Below are 18,618 nucleotides of genomic sequence, written 5' to 3' on the forward strand. Positions count from 1 at the left end.
ATTGAATGCCTATTTTATGCCTTTCGATATATTATACAAATCATACTATATTTGATTAAATTGAATGTATTAAATGAATGTTAGATATAGATAAAGATGTATTAGGAAATTGAAATTTATATGAGGACTGCAATAGAAACGCACTTAGCGAGTATTTCAAATGAAATGAAATGGCTTAAATCGAAATTACGTTGGAAATTAAAGTTCCTCCACTATTACTGTTACGCGATAATGTGTGGTTATGGTTTCTTTGACTCACTGGATACCGATATTCCACACGTGTGCCGAAAGTTTCCAAGTTTCCACCCGTTTAGTTCCTGAATTTTTTCACCTTATCATCCCTGCGATGCACATTTGCATTTATTAAACCCCAATTTGTATTCTGTATACTATGAACTTGTAATAATATCACATTTTACCTCGATGACCTCAAATATTCACTACAGGAAATTTTACATAATAGCGTATTTCTTTAGTATTTATATCTCATTTTGTATTTACATTTCAATCAAGAAGCAATCGTTGTAACTCATTAACATTTTTCAAAAATTTATAAGCTTTGCTTATTGACTGATAGAGGAACGAGGATGAATTTGTAATAGAAAAATATATTGAAATAAGTATAAGTATAGCGTACACTGATCCAGATCCTCGCTCTTACAGTATTACAATACAATAGGAAGTTAATAGGGAGCACGTTCATATATTTGTAGCTCTTTTGTTTTTAAACCTTGTAACCCAAAACAAAATTTATATTCAAAGGCACAATAATATGGACCTCTTCTTATTCCGAATTTTTTGTTTCATTAAATTCTATTCTCTTCGTAACTGCAGTCTTCAGGTCACGGATATACAAAAGAAAAGGTGTAGAGTTTTTCGTAATGTAATTACTTCAACAAGTATGATAGTCTTTAATTAGTAAATTTATGGTAGCCTCTGATTTATCTTATTAAAAATTGTAAAGAATATAATCATTGTCTATCGTTATAATATTTACACGTTGAACGAGCAATCAGAAGAAAAATATTAACTTATTGCAGTACGAAGAACCTAATAACTGGATAAAAAATATTTTAACATTTATTTAAAAAAGACCCTATTTACAAAGGACATTTCAAACATGAGGACGCACTAATTTATAAATCCAATCAGTATGATATACAAAATGTCAATGTCTATTGATGTGCCGCTTTCAAGAACATCTATTTCTTTTTCTTGGCTTCTGCCTATCTTTGTACTCGAAATCCTATACGTATAGCTTTCCATAACTCATCCCGTATAATAATAATGTTTGAGGAAATCCAACACCAACCTTCCAATCTTGAAATATATACACTAAACCTATACAAACTGAAATCATGCTACCATAGGCCTCGTTTCTCAGCATGACTGCATAAAGCTTACCAACATGATGTATGATATATTGAAATAATCCACACGATATTTCATTGATCATAGACGTTATTTCTTCACTTTCAAGTTTATGTAGTGAGAAAGAATAAAAAGGATAAAATAATAAAGAATAGTAATAAATAAAATAAACAAGATAAGAATAAAAAGATAAAGAATCCATCATATAACATCTTCTATATGAAGTTAATAAAACTTTTTTTAATTATAATAAACAAACATATTGTATACTTAATATATTATGCAAATCCCTACACTTAGAAAACGACTAATTCTAAAATCCATACATAGGGGCTTGATTGAAAAATATAATTACCATGCAACCCTACACCATGTGATATATTAAATCTAATTTATGAAAGCAACTAAATCGAAAATATCAATATTGGCAGCGCTATGAATGTTTAACACAACAATTTACAAGTAAGTTTAGCATTAAACATTTGCCTTTAGTGCTCTCGTTTTCCTAAAATAAATCATTTCTGGGAGCACACATTTATCTCGCAGATTTACGAGTAAATTGACGAATAACAAATTCTGCGAAAGATCTCGAAAGCTCTTCGTTACACGGATATTCTTGGTTATTCGTAATCTTGGATTTCTCGAAGCTCGCTTTGAGAGCGAATATCTGCAGACTCTTATCTGTTAGATTTTAATCATGTCATTTGCAAATACCATGCAGAAAGTTTACGATAATCTCGATAAAAACCTTCCTGCTCTTTACAGTACCTATGTCTCACTGTTTTTATTTCATCAAGCAATCTTGATTTCGGTGAAATAAAAACACAGAATGGTGAGATTACGTTCAAACTTGCGGTAATAATATTTCATTGCGTATCTACGTCGAAATTTTCGTTCTATTTGCAAAAGCGAATATACACGTCGATCAGATAAAGATTTTATATGACGGTTATTTCTTATATTAATATTACTATCAAATTAAATTATTATTTTTGTTAAACAAACAAAATAATAACAAACATAACAATATTTTCGATATAATCCAAAGACGGAAAAAGATACAAAGATACTATTCAACCATAATACAATACGTTCCCTATACTATCATGGATCGTATTCGTAATTGGTAATTACTAGTATTATTAGTATCTCGTGAATCCTTTATACGCACACGTTAATGAAAGGATCAGCAGGGAATCACAACAGGCTAAAACAGAGTAATACGTTCATATTACAGGCAATTACATTACGCTGACCGATCATTTTCCACTGAAACAATCTTACTAGCACCATGAATTGGTTACCAATGCATCAGGAAAATGTAATCGAACTGTCAAACCATTGGTATATTGTATGGTATTATGCCATTCGCTTCATCGTTCGAGATCTCATTCAACACATAAGTTAAATTAAACTTCTTGTTTCACAAAGATGAGAAACATTCAATTTCTAAGAAAACGTTCCAAATTCTATTTCGAGCAACAAATAATTTCTCAAGCATGAAGAAATCTTACCCATCGAACGAATAGAATGTAAACCATAATGTCGAAAAAGTATGATTACTTTCTTCGATACAAAAATCGAAGAACACTATTACACGAAAGTTCTGCTTTGGTATACATTACATCGATATTATGAATTATTTTATTATTTGACGTTTTCTTTTAAGATTCTTAAATTTAGAAGTTGATGCAAATATTTCTTCGATTAATATCTATGATGTTTCAATATTTCGATTGATAAGTCAGAGAATGAATTAAATAAATAACTCGTATTATTATACATAAATGTTCGATCCATATAAGACACGAAGACCAATGTCAAGGAGTTACATCGGATAATGTGAAACTTTAGCTAGCAGCGTATTCACCAAACCCTAATACTTACACAATAAAACGACCTATCTTAGCGAAGCACACGCTGCAAGTCATTATCGTATACGCACAGAGTATCGAGTTGAAGCAGGCGACTGATTATTTCGCTTCACTTGTTATATAATATCAATAAGGTATATTCTTCGTTGATGTTGAACTCGAATACCTTGGTGGATACGCACGAACGAAATGACGAACCGTGATTCACGAAGTAAGCACAGCCTCATATCAGTGGAATTGAAACGCGAAACGTTATCGCGTTTCACTGTAGGGAAAGATATTTTGGGGAGATCAGCGGCTTAAATCGCCGCTCGATGTGATATCGATCGATGGCGAGTCACGTTTCCAGTTGCACAAACGACTCGAATTTGCATGTTAGAGTGGATCTGTACGACAAGCAGCTTCCAGAACAGCGCATACGGTACGGTATCTATCCTGCCTGAAAATCGGTGAAACTTGTGAAATCAGTAGGCTACCCCCTTTTTATCCGGTGTCCTTTTGTATTTCGGGCACGTAAACGTAGACGAGGGGATTGTAAACGCGTAACGGCCGAACCATCGAAGAGCGTTCCTTTCAGAATTGTCTGGAAAAATACGGAGGATACGGAGAGAAGCAAATTCAGATGTTACTCCAACTAAAACTCCTGATAGATAGAACTTCCGATAGAGAGTATGGTAAGAATCGTGCTGCGATTCGCAACGAGTTGATTTCTTTCGTAAAACTGAGTCCGAGAGACGAGGCGCGAGCGATTTTATTTTTGCCGATTCCGGTTTCAATAGAAACGTATTGTGTTCTTCCAAGAAAGAATAGCTTTATTTTTGATGAAAATTCGATCTGTGTACGATACGCCGGTGATATGAAATACGTGGCTTCGGGAAAATCCCTTGAATTCTTACGATCTTCGTCGATTAGATTTTTCTTAAAATATAAACCTACCGAACTGTTACAATCAACGTCTGTCAAATATTTAATTTAATTCTATCTATATTAAATATATAAATATATTTATAGTTAGTGCGCAAATAATATTTTAGAATTGGTTTTTATCAAAGAATGTTGTAAATAATGTAATACATATATATAATATTTAAAATTAAAAGTCTACTTTTATCTTACTTTTAAAATATAGAAAATACGAATATATAAATCATTTTGCTCGTTAAAATCTAATTTCTTTACGAGAAATTATTGCCTTTACCCACACCAAATTTTTTTGTTACTTCAACGTTGTTTGGAACAAACACGCACGCTATAACGAGCAAAAAAGAAATTAATCTCCAATTTTCGAAACTCTACCGAGGCAAAGACGATGGGAGTAATTCCATGTCGGTTTAAATAAGGAAAACTTTTTTAATATTTCGTAGACTTGTTAGTCTACAAGAGTCTACCTAATCTTGGCTTTATTTTTTAATGAACATGGCTATAAAAGTTTTACGAGTTCGATCGATATTATATGTGGCAAAACATCGATAAACTTATTTCTTCTAATCAGTGGATAAATTAAATTGTAAGAAACAATTAAACATTTTCAGAACAATATTGTTATTAGTTAACTCAAGATTATTGTGTAGTCTTTAAATAAATGCATAAATGCTACGTAACAACAATTATTAATGACTCGATGGTATATATGAAATATAAATATTAAAAAACGAGTGGAAAATAAAATGTAAAATCACGAAACTCTCGTTCGTAACTCTATTCAAACGGAAGAATAAGAGCAAACAACGCAGTGTTTATTATCTTTTGTTTGATTTTTTGTTAGATTAAAAAATATATTAAATTAATATAATCTTTGATATTGTTATAGATATTAAAAAAAAGCTTTTCCTCAATTAAATAAATGGAAATAAAAGACAATATTATACAAAAAGATCGTTATGCAGTCTAAAATTGTCGTGGCAATTAGCACTAATTACCAAGGAAAACGAAACTCATCGTGTTCTTCGTACTTTTCTAACACAATCTTAAACGAGTTTCCAAGCAAACTAGTTTTCATCTTAACGCTAAAAAAGTGCATAATTAAGCTTCTGTAGATTATGACCTGATTGTAAAACAAATTAGATATACGCGTACACAGATGATATTAATATTCTATCCAGTATCTTTTATTCTTATATATCTTTTGTAATACAATCATCAGGCACTCATAAATTAAAAAACCTATTTTCATTCACAAAAAATGATTTATATTCAACCGAATTACTTGTTCTCTTATGCATCACAATAATAGAACAACAATTTCTCTCTATGATAAAATATGTACACTTGTTTAGTTTGGTCAAATATTTATAAAACATATACAAATTTGCCAAAATTATTTCAGAAATTCTTTTAGAATGTTTTCGTAGAAAGAAATTATAATTGAAATAGTTAGCTACGAAAATATAAAAACCAATATCTTCACCACAGCAGGACAAATATTACTTCATACGGTCCACGTTTGTGGCTTTATAGTTCATCTGATAGTAATCTTTCTTATATCTGTAATCAGAGAGCCCTTGCTGTCTACATTATTTCTTCGGACATTATGAAACCTTCGTTCTAATATCAAATTCAACAAATATTTTATTATAATCGACACGCATATAAATATACCATTTCATCGAATTTATAAAAATCAAAAGTAATTTAAAAAAAATGACGATACTAACAAAATGTATAAAATATAAAATACTACATTTTAATTTTAATTTTCCAAAATCCTCCACATTCATTAATTTTTAATCCGAATAAACTTATATCGATAATTTCTAGAAACTAAAAACTGAGAAGATTTTTCATCTATTGATAATTTACACAAACTAAAATTTCTACGACCACGAATAGAAACTAATGCAAGTATTATTTTGTTAAATTGTAACACTGCAATATCACCGAAAGCGTCCAAAGCATCGAGAAACATATTTCACAAACTTCAATTACATTTTCTTCTACAACATGAAAACCATTTTGAACAAATCTTTTAAAGCACTACTCTACGACATTCGCAAAGTGAGAAGTGCACAGAACCTATCGACATAGACGCAGCTATACAGTTCTCTCGTGGCCACAGACGTATCATTGCGACCGGCTTGGTAATCTTATTTACGAGAGCCTCAAAGAAAACGCAACATATAAAAGAAACTAATTACGTCGGGGTAATATGAATCTGGTGCTAAACATTGGAATTCATAAAGACACGGCGCGTTTATGCTGCGTCGCGGCATTATTTCATTTTGAAAGCAGAATGTGATATCGTTGACGCGAGTGGCAAGAGTCTTTCATTGCTTGGACAATCATTTCCGAGGTAAAAATGATTTTCGTCGTTGGCGAAATTTTTTTCATGGAACAACTGAAAAAATTATTTCGCCACGAAAATTGTACAGGTAATTCGTTTCTTTTGAGGAATTGAAAACGCGATAATAATTTTGCTGCAAATCTTTACCCGTCTGTGATTACTATGAAAGAGTTGTATTAGCATAGGAGGAAATGAAGATGTAAAATTGAAATGTTATATTTTCGTTTGAAGCTTTATATATTTATATATTTGATAATAAACATTTTTACAAGTATCGTGAATACTTGTCGGAAAAAAGGTAAAAAGATTTTCTCAAACACGCAATATTTCTTGAGACTGTCGACATTTTATTTTATATGTGTGTAGTATCACGTATAACTTCCGGAATGAATTTTCTGTTTCAATGACATCGCCATATCGAAACTAAATTTTCGAACCAGCGGACAGAATGTATAATGAAGTAAGTTTTACATATTGCAAAAAATGTGATGTGCTGAAAGTCACTATCAACTGGAAATATATCCCTTCCTTGATTTTTCATACATATATACATATATTCTCCATCTCACCAGTTCGATTTTCAAAGATATATACAATTTTTATATGTGTGAGTTTCATGTCGCGATTTCATTCCATATAATATTGACTAAACGTTAATTATTACGAAAATGTTAATACCGTTCAATTACTCAAATATAAGTTATATTCTTCGTAATTAAACACATTTTTTTGTCATGCTAATAATGTATATTCTCAATTCATCGCCAATCACAATAATAAGCAAAAATATAGAATTTTCAAGTTATTGAAAGAAGAAACTACAAACTTCGTAACTTCAACGATTAGCCGATTTATCCACCGATTTATATACCACATGAAGGAAACTGCTATCTTACCTGATGTTGCGAGTGATAATCGACAGCACCGTTCGGGAATCTATATCGGAAGGGACTATGCACGGGGCAGTTGACGCGAAACGGGCTTTCGCTTGGTAACCTTGGCGGTGGATGAGAATGCGGACCATAGATGACACAGTCCATCGGCATAGGTCTTCCAGGAGCGTGATCGAGAGGCCGACAGGAATAGTTGACGGGCGGGGGTCGCACAGGAGGATGTTCGATTGACCGACAAGGTGTCTGTTCGATCGGCGGTCTACCGGGATGCTGCTCGTGAAGTCGATGCTCTAGCATCCGTGATACGTGTTCGACAGATCTACAGCCGTGATCATGCATTCGGGCAAAGTGATGGTCGTGTATGTAACTCGCATGATCTTTCAGTCTACAGGGATGTTCAATGGCGCGCAACGCGTGATGTTCGATGCCGCTTCTCATCGGCGTGGAAGACATAGAGGAAGACGTGGCGGGATGGTCAACGGCGGATCTTGGCTGTTCCGTGCGAATCTGTTGTTCGATCGGTCTACCCATAGTCTCCAAAGATCTACTCGACTGATGATGCTCTACAGAAGCCCGCATGGGATCAGCCGATGGTTGACGTATCACCGAATCGATCGATCTCATCGATTCCATCGATCTCATCGCCTCGGTCGAACGCATGCTGTGCTCGATTGGTCGCATCGGCGACGGATCGGTCGATCTGCACGGTCTGCTCCAGCATCGCGGTATGGTGTTCGCACCGTCGCTCACATTACCACTATTGGCACTGGCAGCGACACCTCCGGTAGCACTGCCGACACCATGACCTTGAGGCGGCCAACCGACCGCATACGGATCCATTTCCATTTCGTAGAGGAAACCGAAGCCGCTCGTCTACCACGTTACCATTCCTGTCGCCACATGGTTCTGACCGGTTCGATTATTCTCGCGTTCATGTCGACCGACAAGCACGTCACTGTTTCGATGCGACGTGGTTACACGCACTGGATAACACACGCGAAACCGCACTCGCGGAAGACACGCGGTTGATCAACGATATCTAGACTCGTATAAAATTACTGGAAAATGAACGCGTAACTGCGTGAACGTGGACGTGGACGAATCCGAGAAACAAACTGAGCTTGGAAATTGAACACGACGAGAAAATAAAAAACAAGACGGAACGAAGAAGATGAAGATAAAAGGAGTAAGAAACGCACGTTGTGTCACTCGAGAGTAACGGTAGGTAGAAAGAGAACGTTTGAACGAGGAGAAAAGCCGTGAGCGAGTGCGGCAGCAGGTTGAAGCCGACGCATCGCGATGCCGCGCTCCCTAGCACTGAACCTCGCGGCCTCGACTGCCGCGCAGTTTCTCCACGCAAACCAACCAACCGACCCACTACCCCGACTATCCACCCACCACCTAACTATCCACTCTTCCCCGCCATACTGGCATGCCGTCCATCCCCGTTCTCTCATACGCTAGTATCGCTAGCCCTCACTGCCAGTAAAGCCTCTCCTTCATCCCTCTGGACCGCAATGTTCGCCCACCGTCTCCGGCAACACTCCCCTGTGTCCTTCTCCCATCGTATGTCTCTCCAACCCCCACTTTCCTACTTTACTCTTGTCCTTTTCCTTCTTTCCATTCTACGGACAATCTCTGACCCTATCGTCGAGTCACACACTTTTCTCCTTCGATTCCTCTTCCCTTGTACGTTTCCTATTTATCTCCATCTTATATGCTACTTTCTTCACGTACTACTATACCGTACGATCGTTTTCTGTTCCTGCCGTGAAACAATTCTGTTTCTGTTCGATTCAGAAACATTTTTCTCCACGGTCTGTCGTCGAACGTATTTCGACGGTTCATTTCGAGGTACGTTAACTTCAGTTTCAGAGTGTCGCAAGTTCGTGCCAGAGGAAAAGGCGATTGATGGTTCGATTGAGCCAGGGGCTTCCTGTCCACTCCGGAAATAGCCTTGCTAGAGGGGTCGAAACTGGGGTGCCGATATGTATGTGTCGTGCACGTTAAAACCGCGTGAATGAAAAACACAATCGATCGTTCCACGCTAGGTGGCTCTCGTGATATCGCATCATCATTGTACATAGTAACCTCGATTCTCGGCTACATTCAGGATCGACCTGATATCTCTAAAGCGGGCTGATTACGTTCAAGTGTTTGAATTCGATTATGCATCCGTGCATTGCTGTTTCAGGAAGAACAAGCGCCGTTGCTATTGTTTCCCTTTCCTCGATAAAGGACAAATAGGCTGCGCTTATACCCAGTAGGCTAATAGATACAGATTGTTTCCATACTTCGTATTCTCTTGGAAAGTGTCAGCCCGCGCAGGCGATGGAGTTTATGGATCATAATCAATTTTGCAAAAGTTATCGAACAATGCGACGCAACGTATGCACTGATAAATCTCCCATGCTCTCCACGTAATAGAATTTGCTTTGCAAAGTTACTCATGTTCTTAAATGATTGATCCTCCGTGATGAACCTTGGTCTATCAAATCTGCTTTCATAATCATCCAAAATTGTATTGCACCTTGAGATTGAAATTTAGCCACAGCGAGATACTTTGGATATAAGAGAATAAATATATTCTCATTTCACGAATTATTGATTTCTTATATTGATTTAGATATATGTAGAAATAATTGTACATTTAATATTCATAGTTTTTTAATTTGATATCTTAAAATAATATGTTTAAAGACATATTTGTTCAAAAGAGTCAACAAGGGACTTGTAATCTTGTGGGAAAGATTTCTGAAATTCGTGACCCATTTTCTCTGGAATGATTGAAACAATTTCTATGCTATGAAACTATATAAATCTTAGACCGAGTACTATGCTATTAACTACTAAGTACATTCAATTCAATGTACATTTTTATGATTGTTCTAGAGAAAATGATACACGTTGCATAAAAACTTATTCTAAAAATGATGAATGATAATCATATTCTGCCAACATAGGCATTATTTTTCAATTTCTTACATTCTGCATATTCAGCAATTGTTAAGAATCAGCATAAAAATTCATTCAATTTGCTTCTTTATATTCTGGACAATGGATTAAAATAATTGAAAAGTTTAATTTTACAGAAAAGTAATTTTTGGAGCACTGTGATGATAGGTACATTTATTAATGGCTCTGAATCAGAATTAGAATGAGAGACTCAGAAAATCATTTATTAGGATACAAAGAAGAGAACACGAGAAGAAGAAATATTCGGAAGGGCAATATTGTTGAAGAAATTACCTACTGCTCAAAATTTGCTCAATAATTTGTTCTATTATAAGATACAGCTTAGACATAGTCTTTGTTAGATAGATTGTTAATTAGTTTAGATATTTATAAAAATTTACATCAATAAAAATGTTGAATATTTTAAATCTGACAACAAAAGTAAAACATACGACTATGGAATAAATGCATCGGTAGATAGGTGGATGAACATTATAGCGAAGAATATTTAATAGAAACTTCAGTCAAGGCAGTTGACTTCTTTCCTTACAAAGAATAAGAATGATAAGACTTTCAACCTAACACAGAATCCTCAACATATACACATATATTTCCCGACGGATAAATTCAGAGAAAAAAAAAGGAAGAGAATCCGTTAAACAAATGTCATAAATCATAAACTCTGTCGAGTTAGTGCAAAAATAATCTTATTTCCACTCGATCTTTTTCGCACCGGTGACGTATCCACATTTCACCATAGCCTGACGTTTATTGACGGATCGTTTGGATGGTAAGATTTCTCGACACTTGATGGTAGCAACTGTTATCGATCTACCTCTAATCGCCTTTCAGTTTCATCGTCAACGAGACAGATAAAACGCGTTCGATTCCGTTTAAGTTACGAACCGCATAATCCACTATATACACGTATCTCCAAAGCTTAGAGTAGATGCGTCAAAGTGGAGACTGCGCGACGCGAAAACGCGAAGGGAGAAGGAGCGATTCATTCATTATAACCGAAGCGTTGAATTATATAGCACACGTCAATCAACGTCAACGCAGTTTAACCGTTAAAATGAAGCCTGTAACCATACGAGAAACCTGGGAGTAGGCTAATTTTCCTAATCGGACACGTGATTCTCTACCTATATTGCTTCCACCAGTTATTTTTCATACATTATACACGCTTGTTCGTCGAACGAACACACACGAGAGGAACCATGTTTAAAGTTTAGGAGTGAGTGTTGACCTACATTAATCTCAACATTTCCAGGACACAGTTTCCTAGTTGCACGCACGTAACCAAACAACTCCAGCAGAATTGTGTACATCTGTGTGCCTGGTCTGGCCGGTACGCACGAAACAATTCTCAACGGATTCACCTTGGACCAGTTTTCCCTAGTATATATTCGCGCGTTCTACAAAAATTGGCATTCGTATCCTTACTGAGTCCCACACACCTGAAGGGATGATCGGTCTTCGAGATGTGAGTACCCTTCGAGAACGATCGAAAAGCATTGTACCACAGGCATAAAGGAACACTGTATACGTTTCAAGACGAAATACCGGCCTATTGTTGTTGAAGGATCTTTGAAAATGTCACCATTGTTGATGCCTTGAGCCGCGAGAACATTTCACCAAAAGATGCGTGCTTCTATTCTAAAGTGCTCGCTGCTAGTTGTTTTTCAATCCTTGCGAATGAGGATTCACTATTTCCCTCTCTTTCTCTTTCTACTTTTTTCTTTTTTTTTTTTCTCGAAGAGAAAGTAACATCTATCTATCTATCTATGCATAGATGTGCGAATAGTTCTACCGTGAGGGTAGATCTGCGCATAAATCGATATCTACGGAAGGCTTAACAACGAGTTTCAATGTACCAATTGTAGTTCATATTGCTTCGTATATAAGTAACTGCAAAAAGTTTTATTCTCGGAATTATTATTTGACTTGGGTAATTATATTTATTGTAAAGTTACATACGCAAGATTATTTCTTCAATTAATTTGTGAAGAAATTGTTTGATTAAATTAAATGATCCGAGTCGGCTCTCATGTTTGTAGGTTAATGGAGACTTTTGTATCTCGTGTATGTGTTTTCTTCGGGATGATATTACTCATGTTTCTAGTTACAAGTTATTTTCACATGTATCGTATTTCATAGGTGACATAAGCTTATTAATTTCAAACGTATTTGATATCTAGCTAACTTTTACTTGTCACTTTTTTGCAAAAGCCTCGAAGACATGTCTTTTACTGTTAAGCAGTATAATAATAAAATCTATTTCTGCGTTTTCGTTGGCTTCTTCTCTGTAACGTTGAACTTTAGTAACTTTGTCCAACGTTGCCTATGCCTACGTATACTTGCGGAAGAAAATATAATATTTACGCAGACGCTGTATCCTGTACGACGTATCAACGCTTGTTTCGACGCTCAAAAGCATTATAAAGATCCATCATTTATGTCACAGACGGTAAATACACTTTCACCGTCGTTAAGGTCATGAGAGAACAACCTTAAACAATTTCTATCGATACTTTACTCTTTGACCGTGAATATGGAAATGGCAGAAGGTACAAAAGGTCACGTTTTATTAACATGCGTAAATTCTTTCAGATTCGAATTGTAGTTACTGATATACTTAGTATTATTAACGCAAAATTTTCTATTAATGAATGTAATAAGGATGTGATAAGAATAATATATAGAAGATCATATATCGCATGTGTTGTAACTATCTTTATTATTAATGAATAAAAAGGAAATAATGTCTTTTTGGTTTTTATATGGAACTGATTAGGCAAAGGGAATTCTTGGAAACGATAAATCCGTGATATCCAATGTTCTTGGCACGTACTAACGAGGGAAGTTTCGCACATAGTACACGTAGGAAACATAAATCCAGATTTTTGGAAGAACAGAATAGCTGAACCTCGTAAACGATTCTTTTCAATTCTCGTTAACACTGTAACTCGTCAGATGAGAGTGCTTTTCCCGCTCTCGTGCTGAGATCGTTCACGAGAATATTAAATTCCTAGAAAGTCAGACGCTCGACTTTAAATCTACAGAAAAGTACCAACGAAACGAAGAATGTTTGTTCCTAGATTCGTGGAAATCATCCAAGATCAAGTGCTCTCTTTTATAATCGCTATAAATTGCAAAATTGAGGAACTATATTGATTTTAACAGTAAAATTAGTATTAAATATTGAAATAGAATCTTTTACCTAAAAACTGTACATTTTAATTGTTAACTATTATTCTTAGATATTTGTAATGATTTTAGTACCTAAAACAAGAAGAAACGACTTATTTAAATCCTTCAAGTGCATATTCCTATTTGAGTACTTCGTTTATATGTTTTAATCTAATCATTTTACTACAGTGAATAATCTTTTATTTGAAATCGATAGTATGTATAATTACTGCTACAATATGGTGAAATTAGACGATCAATGTATTAAGTACTAAATTTAAAATAGCGTAAGGCGGTCACTGTATGTTACTTAAAAGTTTTACCATAGTAATACTTCGGACCTGTTCTTAATTACTTAAGTTTAGACATAGAAACCTGGTGCTAAGCAGGTGTGTGTACTTAGCTAGTAATTACCTAACTAATTACTTGAATTTTCGGTGATATCTAACTAATTTAGATCCGCTTTGTAATAAGATGTAAAACTACCAAGCCATTAACCAATCTGATTATGTCTGTACCGACATATTCATCTTTTTGGAACTTTAAACTACTTCAGACTTTATCATACCATCTTGTGTCTTACGTAGGGTGTGACCTGGTTAGCAACTATTAGTAAATATAAAGTATGCTGTGGTTACACATTAATAAACATAAAATTTATTATTCTCATTACAAAACATAATTTTGTTACAATTCTGAAATTTCTATTTCTTATAAATTTATTATACGATCATTTATTTGTATACCAAAGGTGTGAAAAATAGTTTTGTACTTTCTGACATACATTCTTGACATATAACTCCTACATCACCGTTTTTAATATAACGAAGAAGGTATTTCTATTTTGGTTTCTCCTTCGTCTACGTAAATGTTAAAAATAAATGTCTTTATTGAACTTTTTCTTCTTTCTTTCATTATTTATAAACTTCTTAAGCAACAATTAGATCATCCTTATGAAGAATAATTTTTTAAATCATGTGTATTTCACTTGTGCAACTTTCTAACAAAAAATTGACAGAACAGTTTTAATTTTTAACCATCTTTTATTGTACGAATTTCAAATGAAATTGGAAAAAATTTAGAACAAAAGGATGAAGCTTTAAAAAATTTTACTACTTTTACTAAAAAGTACAGAAATTTATAATATAACTTCTGACTTTCTAAAAGAACATGAACGTTTGCTTGTATTTGAAACAATAGCAGATTATAATCTCAAGTCCTGTAATTTTTTCCACGAAACAAAACAATATAATTAAGAAGCTCAAATGAAAATTTTGCGAAAAAGTAACCAGAGCAGGGGAAAACCTTTGAACCTTTTCATAAACAAGTTGCGACAAATCTTTGATAAGCTTATTTTAAATATAAACAATTGGTCATTGTCGACTTATTTCTTTTATGAATCCTTTTTTCTCTACGCAAAATAAATTTTACCTTATCAATAAAGAAAATTGTAGAAAATATCTTTTATATAATTAAAAAATTATATTTTAAAAATCAACTGATGAGCAATTAAACAATTCTAAAGAATTCTAGATTTAAACTAAATTACGTTTTGTCAGTTTTTCTGATTTTTTCACGTTACTATAGGAACCTCGGTATTATACTCCACCCTACTCCAGTTTTCCAAATTTCGAACTTTAAAAACAAACATAGTATTTCAAGTAGAACAGAATTATCAGCGGAAAGATACTGAAACTTGATTGTATTTACAGCTTGAAATATTTCTTTAAAATTTAAGTCAGCTAAGAAAATCCATTATAGAAACACTAAAGTTCGCTTAAAATCAATTGATTGCTTAAGGCCATAAAGGAGTGAATACTACCACATCGTTTAGCCAGACTGTTACTCTATCTTATGCTTTTTTACTCTACCTTTGCTCCCATCTCATAGTTTCCTTTACAGAGGAAACGAGCACAAAGTTACCCTCTATCTTAAATGTATCTAAAACCAGTAAAAGCACCATGAAAGAATTCTAAGGAAGGGATTAATTCTTAATTAACTCGAACAAATTACAATGCATTTTAAAAGGCCGTTTTAATAAAACCTTCAGTCAATGTTAACATACCTATCTGTCATTCTATTTCCCCTTTGATTTAACTATCGAACGCTTGAAAACTTTTATTACTGAAATTTCCATACATCTCATATCGTTTTGCATATCGTACTGCCTCTAAATATGCAAATTCCTTTAAACCTGCTGTTCTCTATGGGTCATTTTCAATATAATCGTGTTGTTTTTATCGTTAAACAGTTTCTCAAGTTTGAAAATGAAATGGATACTACGAAGAAATTACGCAAGAGTTCAAAGGTTTTCTCAGTAAATTGACACTAAAACTATGAAACCGGTCAAAATGAGTGGCTATCGGATTTTTTGCTTTCATAATTACTAAAAACGTACAAGTGCATTTTTTATAATATCAATAATTATTTCTATCGAAACACAAACACGATTACGTATGCACATTTATTTGTAATTATTTATTCTCATCGTATTGCTTGAATTATAATTAACTGTGTGCAATGTATAAGTACAAGTGCATATTAAAGATCGATAGTCCTAGTGTTAGACATCTTTTCATTAATTGAAATGAGAGTGAAATGAAACAAAAACTCAAATAGCGCAACAAAATTGAACCAGTTAAAACAATACAAACAGCCGGAAAAGTAATAGTTCTTGTTGAGACCGACAAGCCCATTATTCCTCGTTGCAAATAGGTCGTATAACGCACATTGACAAAGTGGTGTACGTAAATGGCGACTACAAATAAATTTATAGAGTGCGGTGTCAATGGCGGGTAGCAGAGGAAGCTGTTCGGTTAAGAGGAGAACGATTGTGTCCGGAAAGGAGAACAGAAGTGTGCATGTACAGAAAATGTGTTTCTCTGGAAACTAACAAAGAGAGCGATGCCATAGCTACGCTACCGAAGATAAACGACTTGACGCAACATCGATCCCGCACACTTTAGTTTACTTGAAGAAAAATGATAATGAAAGATGAGTCCTACTGCCGTTATTTGCTCGTAAACATTTTTCCAACGAGGAGAGACAAAGACGCGATTGGAAGCCATGTTTCCTCAAGGGCGAGGAAATTGCTTCAAGTAATTAAATTTTAATTCGGTCTGTTTCTTCGTAAACGTTGACTCTGACATGTCGAGTGGACAGCTAATGTCGAGTTAATTTTATTGAAAGAGAATGATGAATAGCAGTTGAAATTAGAGAAGTAGTTAAAGCAATTTGTAAAAATATATAGTTCAACGTCTCTTATCTTAGGAACAGTTCTACGTGTTAAGGATGATCCTGTCTTTCGGTTTAACGAGGAAAATGTAAGAATTTTGGATAACTGATCTACTTGAAACTTTTCATCGTGGTAGATTTCATCATTGTTTACAGAAATACCACATTGTACCATCAGATGCCCGATATTTTTCAAGATATTTATGACTAAAGTTTCACTGTGTAGTTTTGTAAGAACACATACATATACAGATTGTTGACAGATATTGTGATCAAACTTCAGGAGCTCTCATCGAAGCAAACATGATTTTTGTCTCCATATTTTCTATATTTCCTTTAATGGATGCATTTGAAGTTTAGTTGCAACACAATGTATTCAACACATAGGAATTCATTGTTATAGTTTATGAATACTTACATGCATCCAATAACATCTAATGGTTTTTTTTATAACGAAAACGTGTTTTGTAGCTCCTTTTAATTTTATTTTGCATTTAGCTCTCAAGCCCTTTTCTTTTTCAAGTTGAAGAATTGAATGTTTTTTTACAATTTGGAAAATGTCTATCCTTTAATTAATATGTACACATATGTATACATATATTATATGTGTATATATATTTCAGGTTATAAAATCGACAGAACTGGTGAATGGTGAAAATGGTCGAATGATCAGAATCCTATCTTTGAAAGTTACTATTGCATTATTTGTTCACAGTCTTTCCAAAGAGGCTAAAACGTATTCAGGTCACGAGCATGGCTTACCCTTCGATGTGAAGTGTGGCATAAGAAACAATCCGTATCGGGAGGGTTAGGCAATATCTTGCAAAAGGTACGCAATTCTACGATTTCTTCTTCCTGCACTGGTCTATCCGTTCTTGCAAACTGGATACGCCAATGTAGCCATCGTAACGCGACTGGTGTTGGTCGCTTGTAAATGGAATAAAACACTATGTTGCTTGAAAAGGGATTTACCAAGCACGTAAGAGAAAAAGCGTAAGAGACAAGTTAACTTTACGGGCAATCCGAAGACGGAAGTTCCACTGTGAAAGAAGATTTTTGTTATCGAAGAAACGGATGGTTTCCTTTAGAAGTAAGATAATTTTCACTATCCCAAGTAACATAAGAAAAATAACGCGAATGAAACTTTCGCGAAATGCTCTAATTACCACGTTTGCGAAGTTGTAGTTTCTTTAATTGTCAACAAACAAACTAAATGAAATTGATCGACAATATTTGAATATCGCATCGCAAGTTTCCTAATTAAAAAATTCTTTTGTTTAACACACTCCTACCATGCATATAAAGATTATTTAAAATTAGTATGTAGCAATGTCTTAAATCTTTCCATTGTCAATTGTAGACTTTTAAAAGTTAATAGCTCATTTTTCAATATTACTTTTAAATAAAGGCAGGTTTCATATAATAGATTACACGACATTATTCTGATATCATACTGAGTAAAACATATGAACACGACTAAATTATAAAGGGCGAAATTATGGTATTAGGTTAAAATATAATAAATGCCGTTTTTGAGATGAAAAGTTTGAATGAGTGAATTTCAATCTCAAAACGAAAATTTTTTATTAAAAAGTGAAAAACCACTCTATACGATAGAATCAATACATTTTCGCTATCGTATAGATCCTTGATTTCATTTTCGTGAAAACCTGGTGTCAAAGTCGAATTTATATTCATGGAGAAAACTAGTTCGAAAACCATGTCTCTACATGACTGAAAAAACTTGGACGTGGATATTTCAAAAAGAGCGTTTTTTAATAAAACTACATTTTATCCTACAAACTATTGTTCTATCCAC

The 18,618-nt window shown here is 34.2% G+C and overlaps 1 protein-coding gene across 10 annotated transcripts in view; it reads right to left on the minus strand.

Annotated features, from left to right (window-relative positions):
• Window positions 1-18,618, minus strand: part of LOC132905979 (peripheral plasma membrane protein CASK) — a 263,638-nt gene that overhangs the window by 157,105 nt on the left and 87,915 nt on the right. The window contains exon 1 of one of the 10 annotated variants that reach the window (XM_060957790.1): window positions 7,422-8,767. The exons of the other annotated variants lie outside the window; for them this stretch is intronic. Coding sequence (XP_060813773.1) covers window positions 7,422-8,264 — 843 coding nt within the window. The 5' untranslated portion in view covers window positions 8,265-8,767. Of the gene's footprint in view, window positions 1-7,421; window positions 8,768-18,618 lie in introns of those variants that run through there. 10 annotated transcript variants of the gene reach the window in all.

This window comes from Bombus pascuorum, chromosome 4 (genome assembly GCF_905332965.1).
Source record: "Bombus pascuorum chromosome 4, iyBomPasc1.1, whole genome shotgun sequence".
Taxonomy (NCBI): Eukaryota; Metazoa; Arthropoda; class Insecta; order Hymenoptera; family Apidae; genus Bombus; species Bombus pascuorum.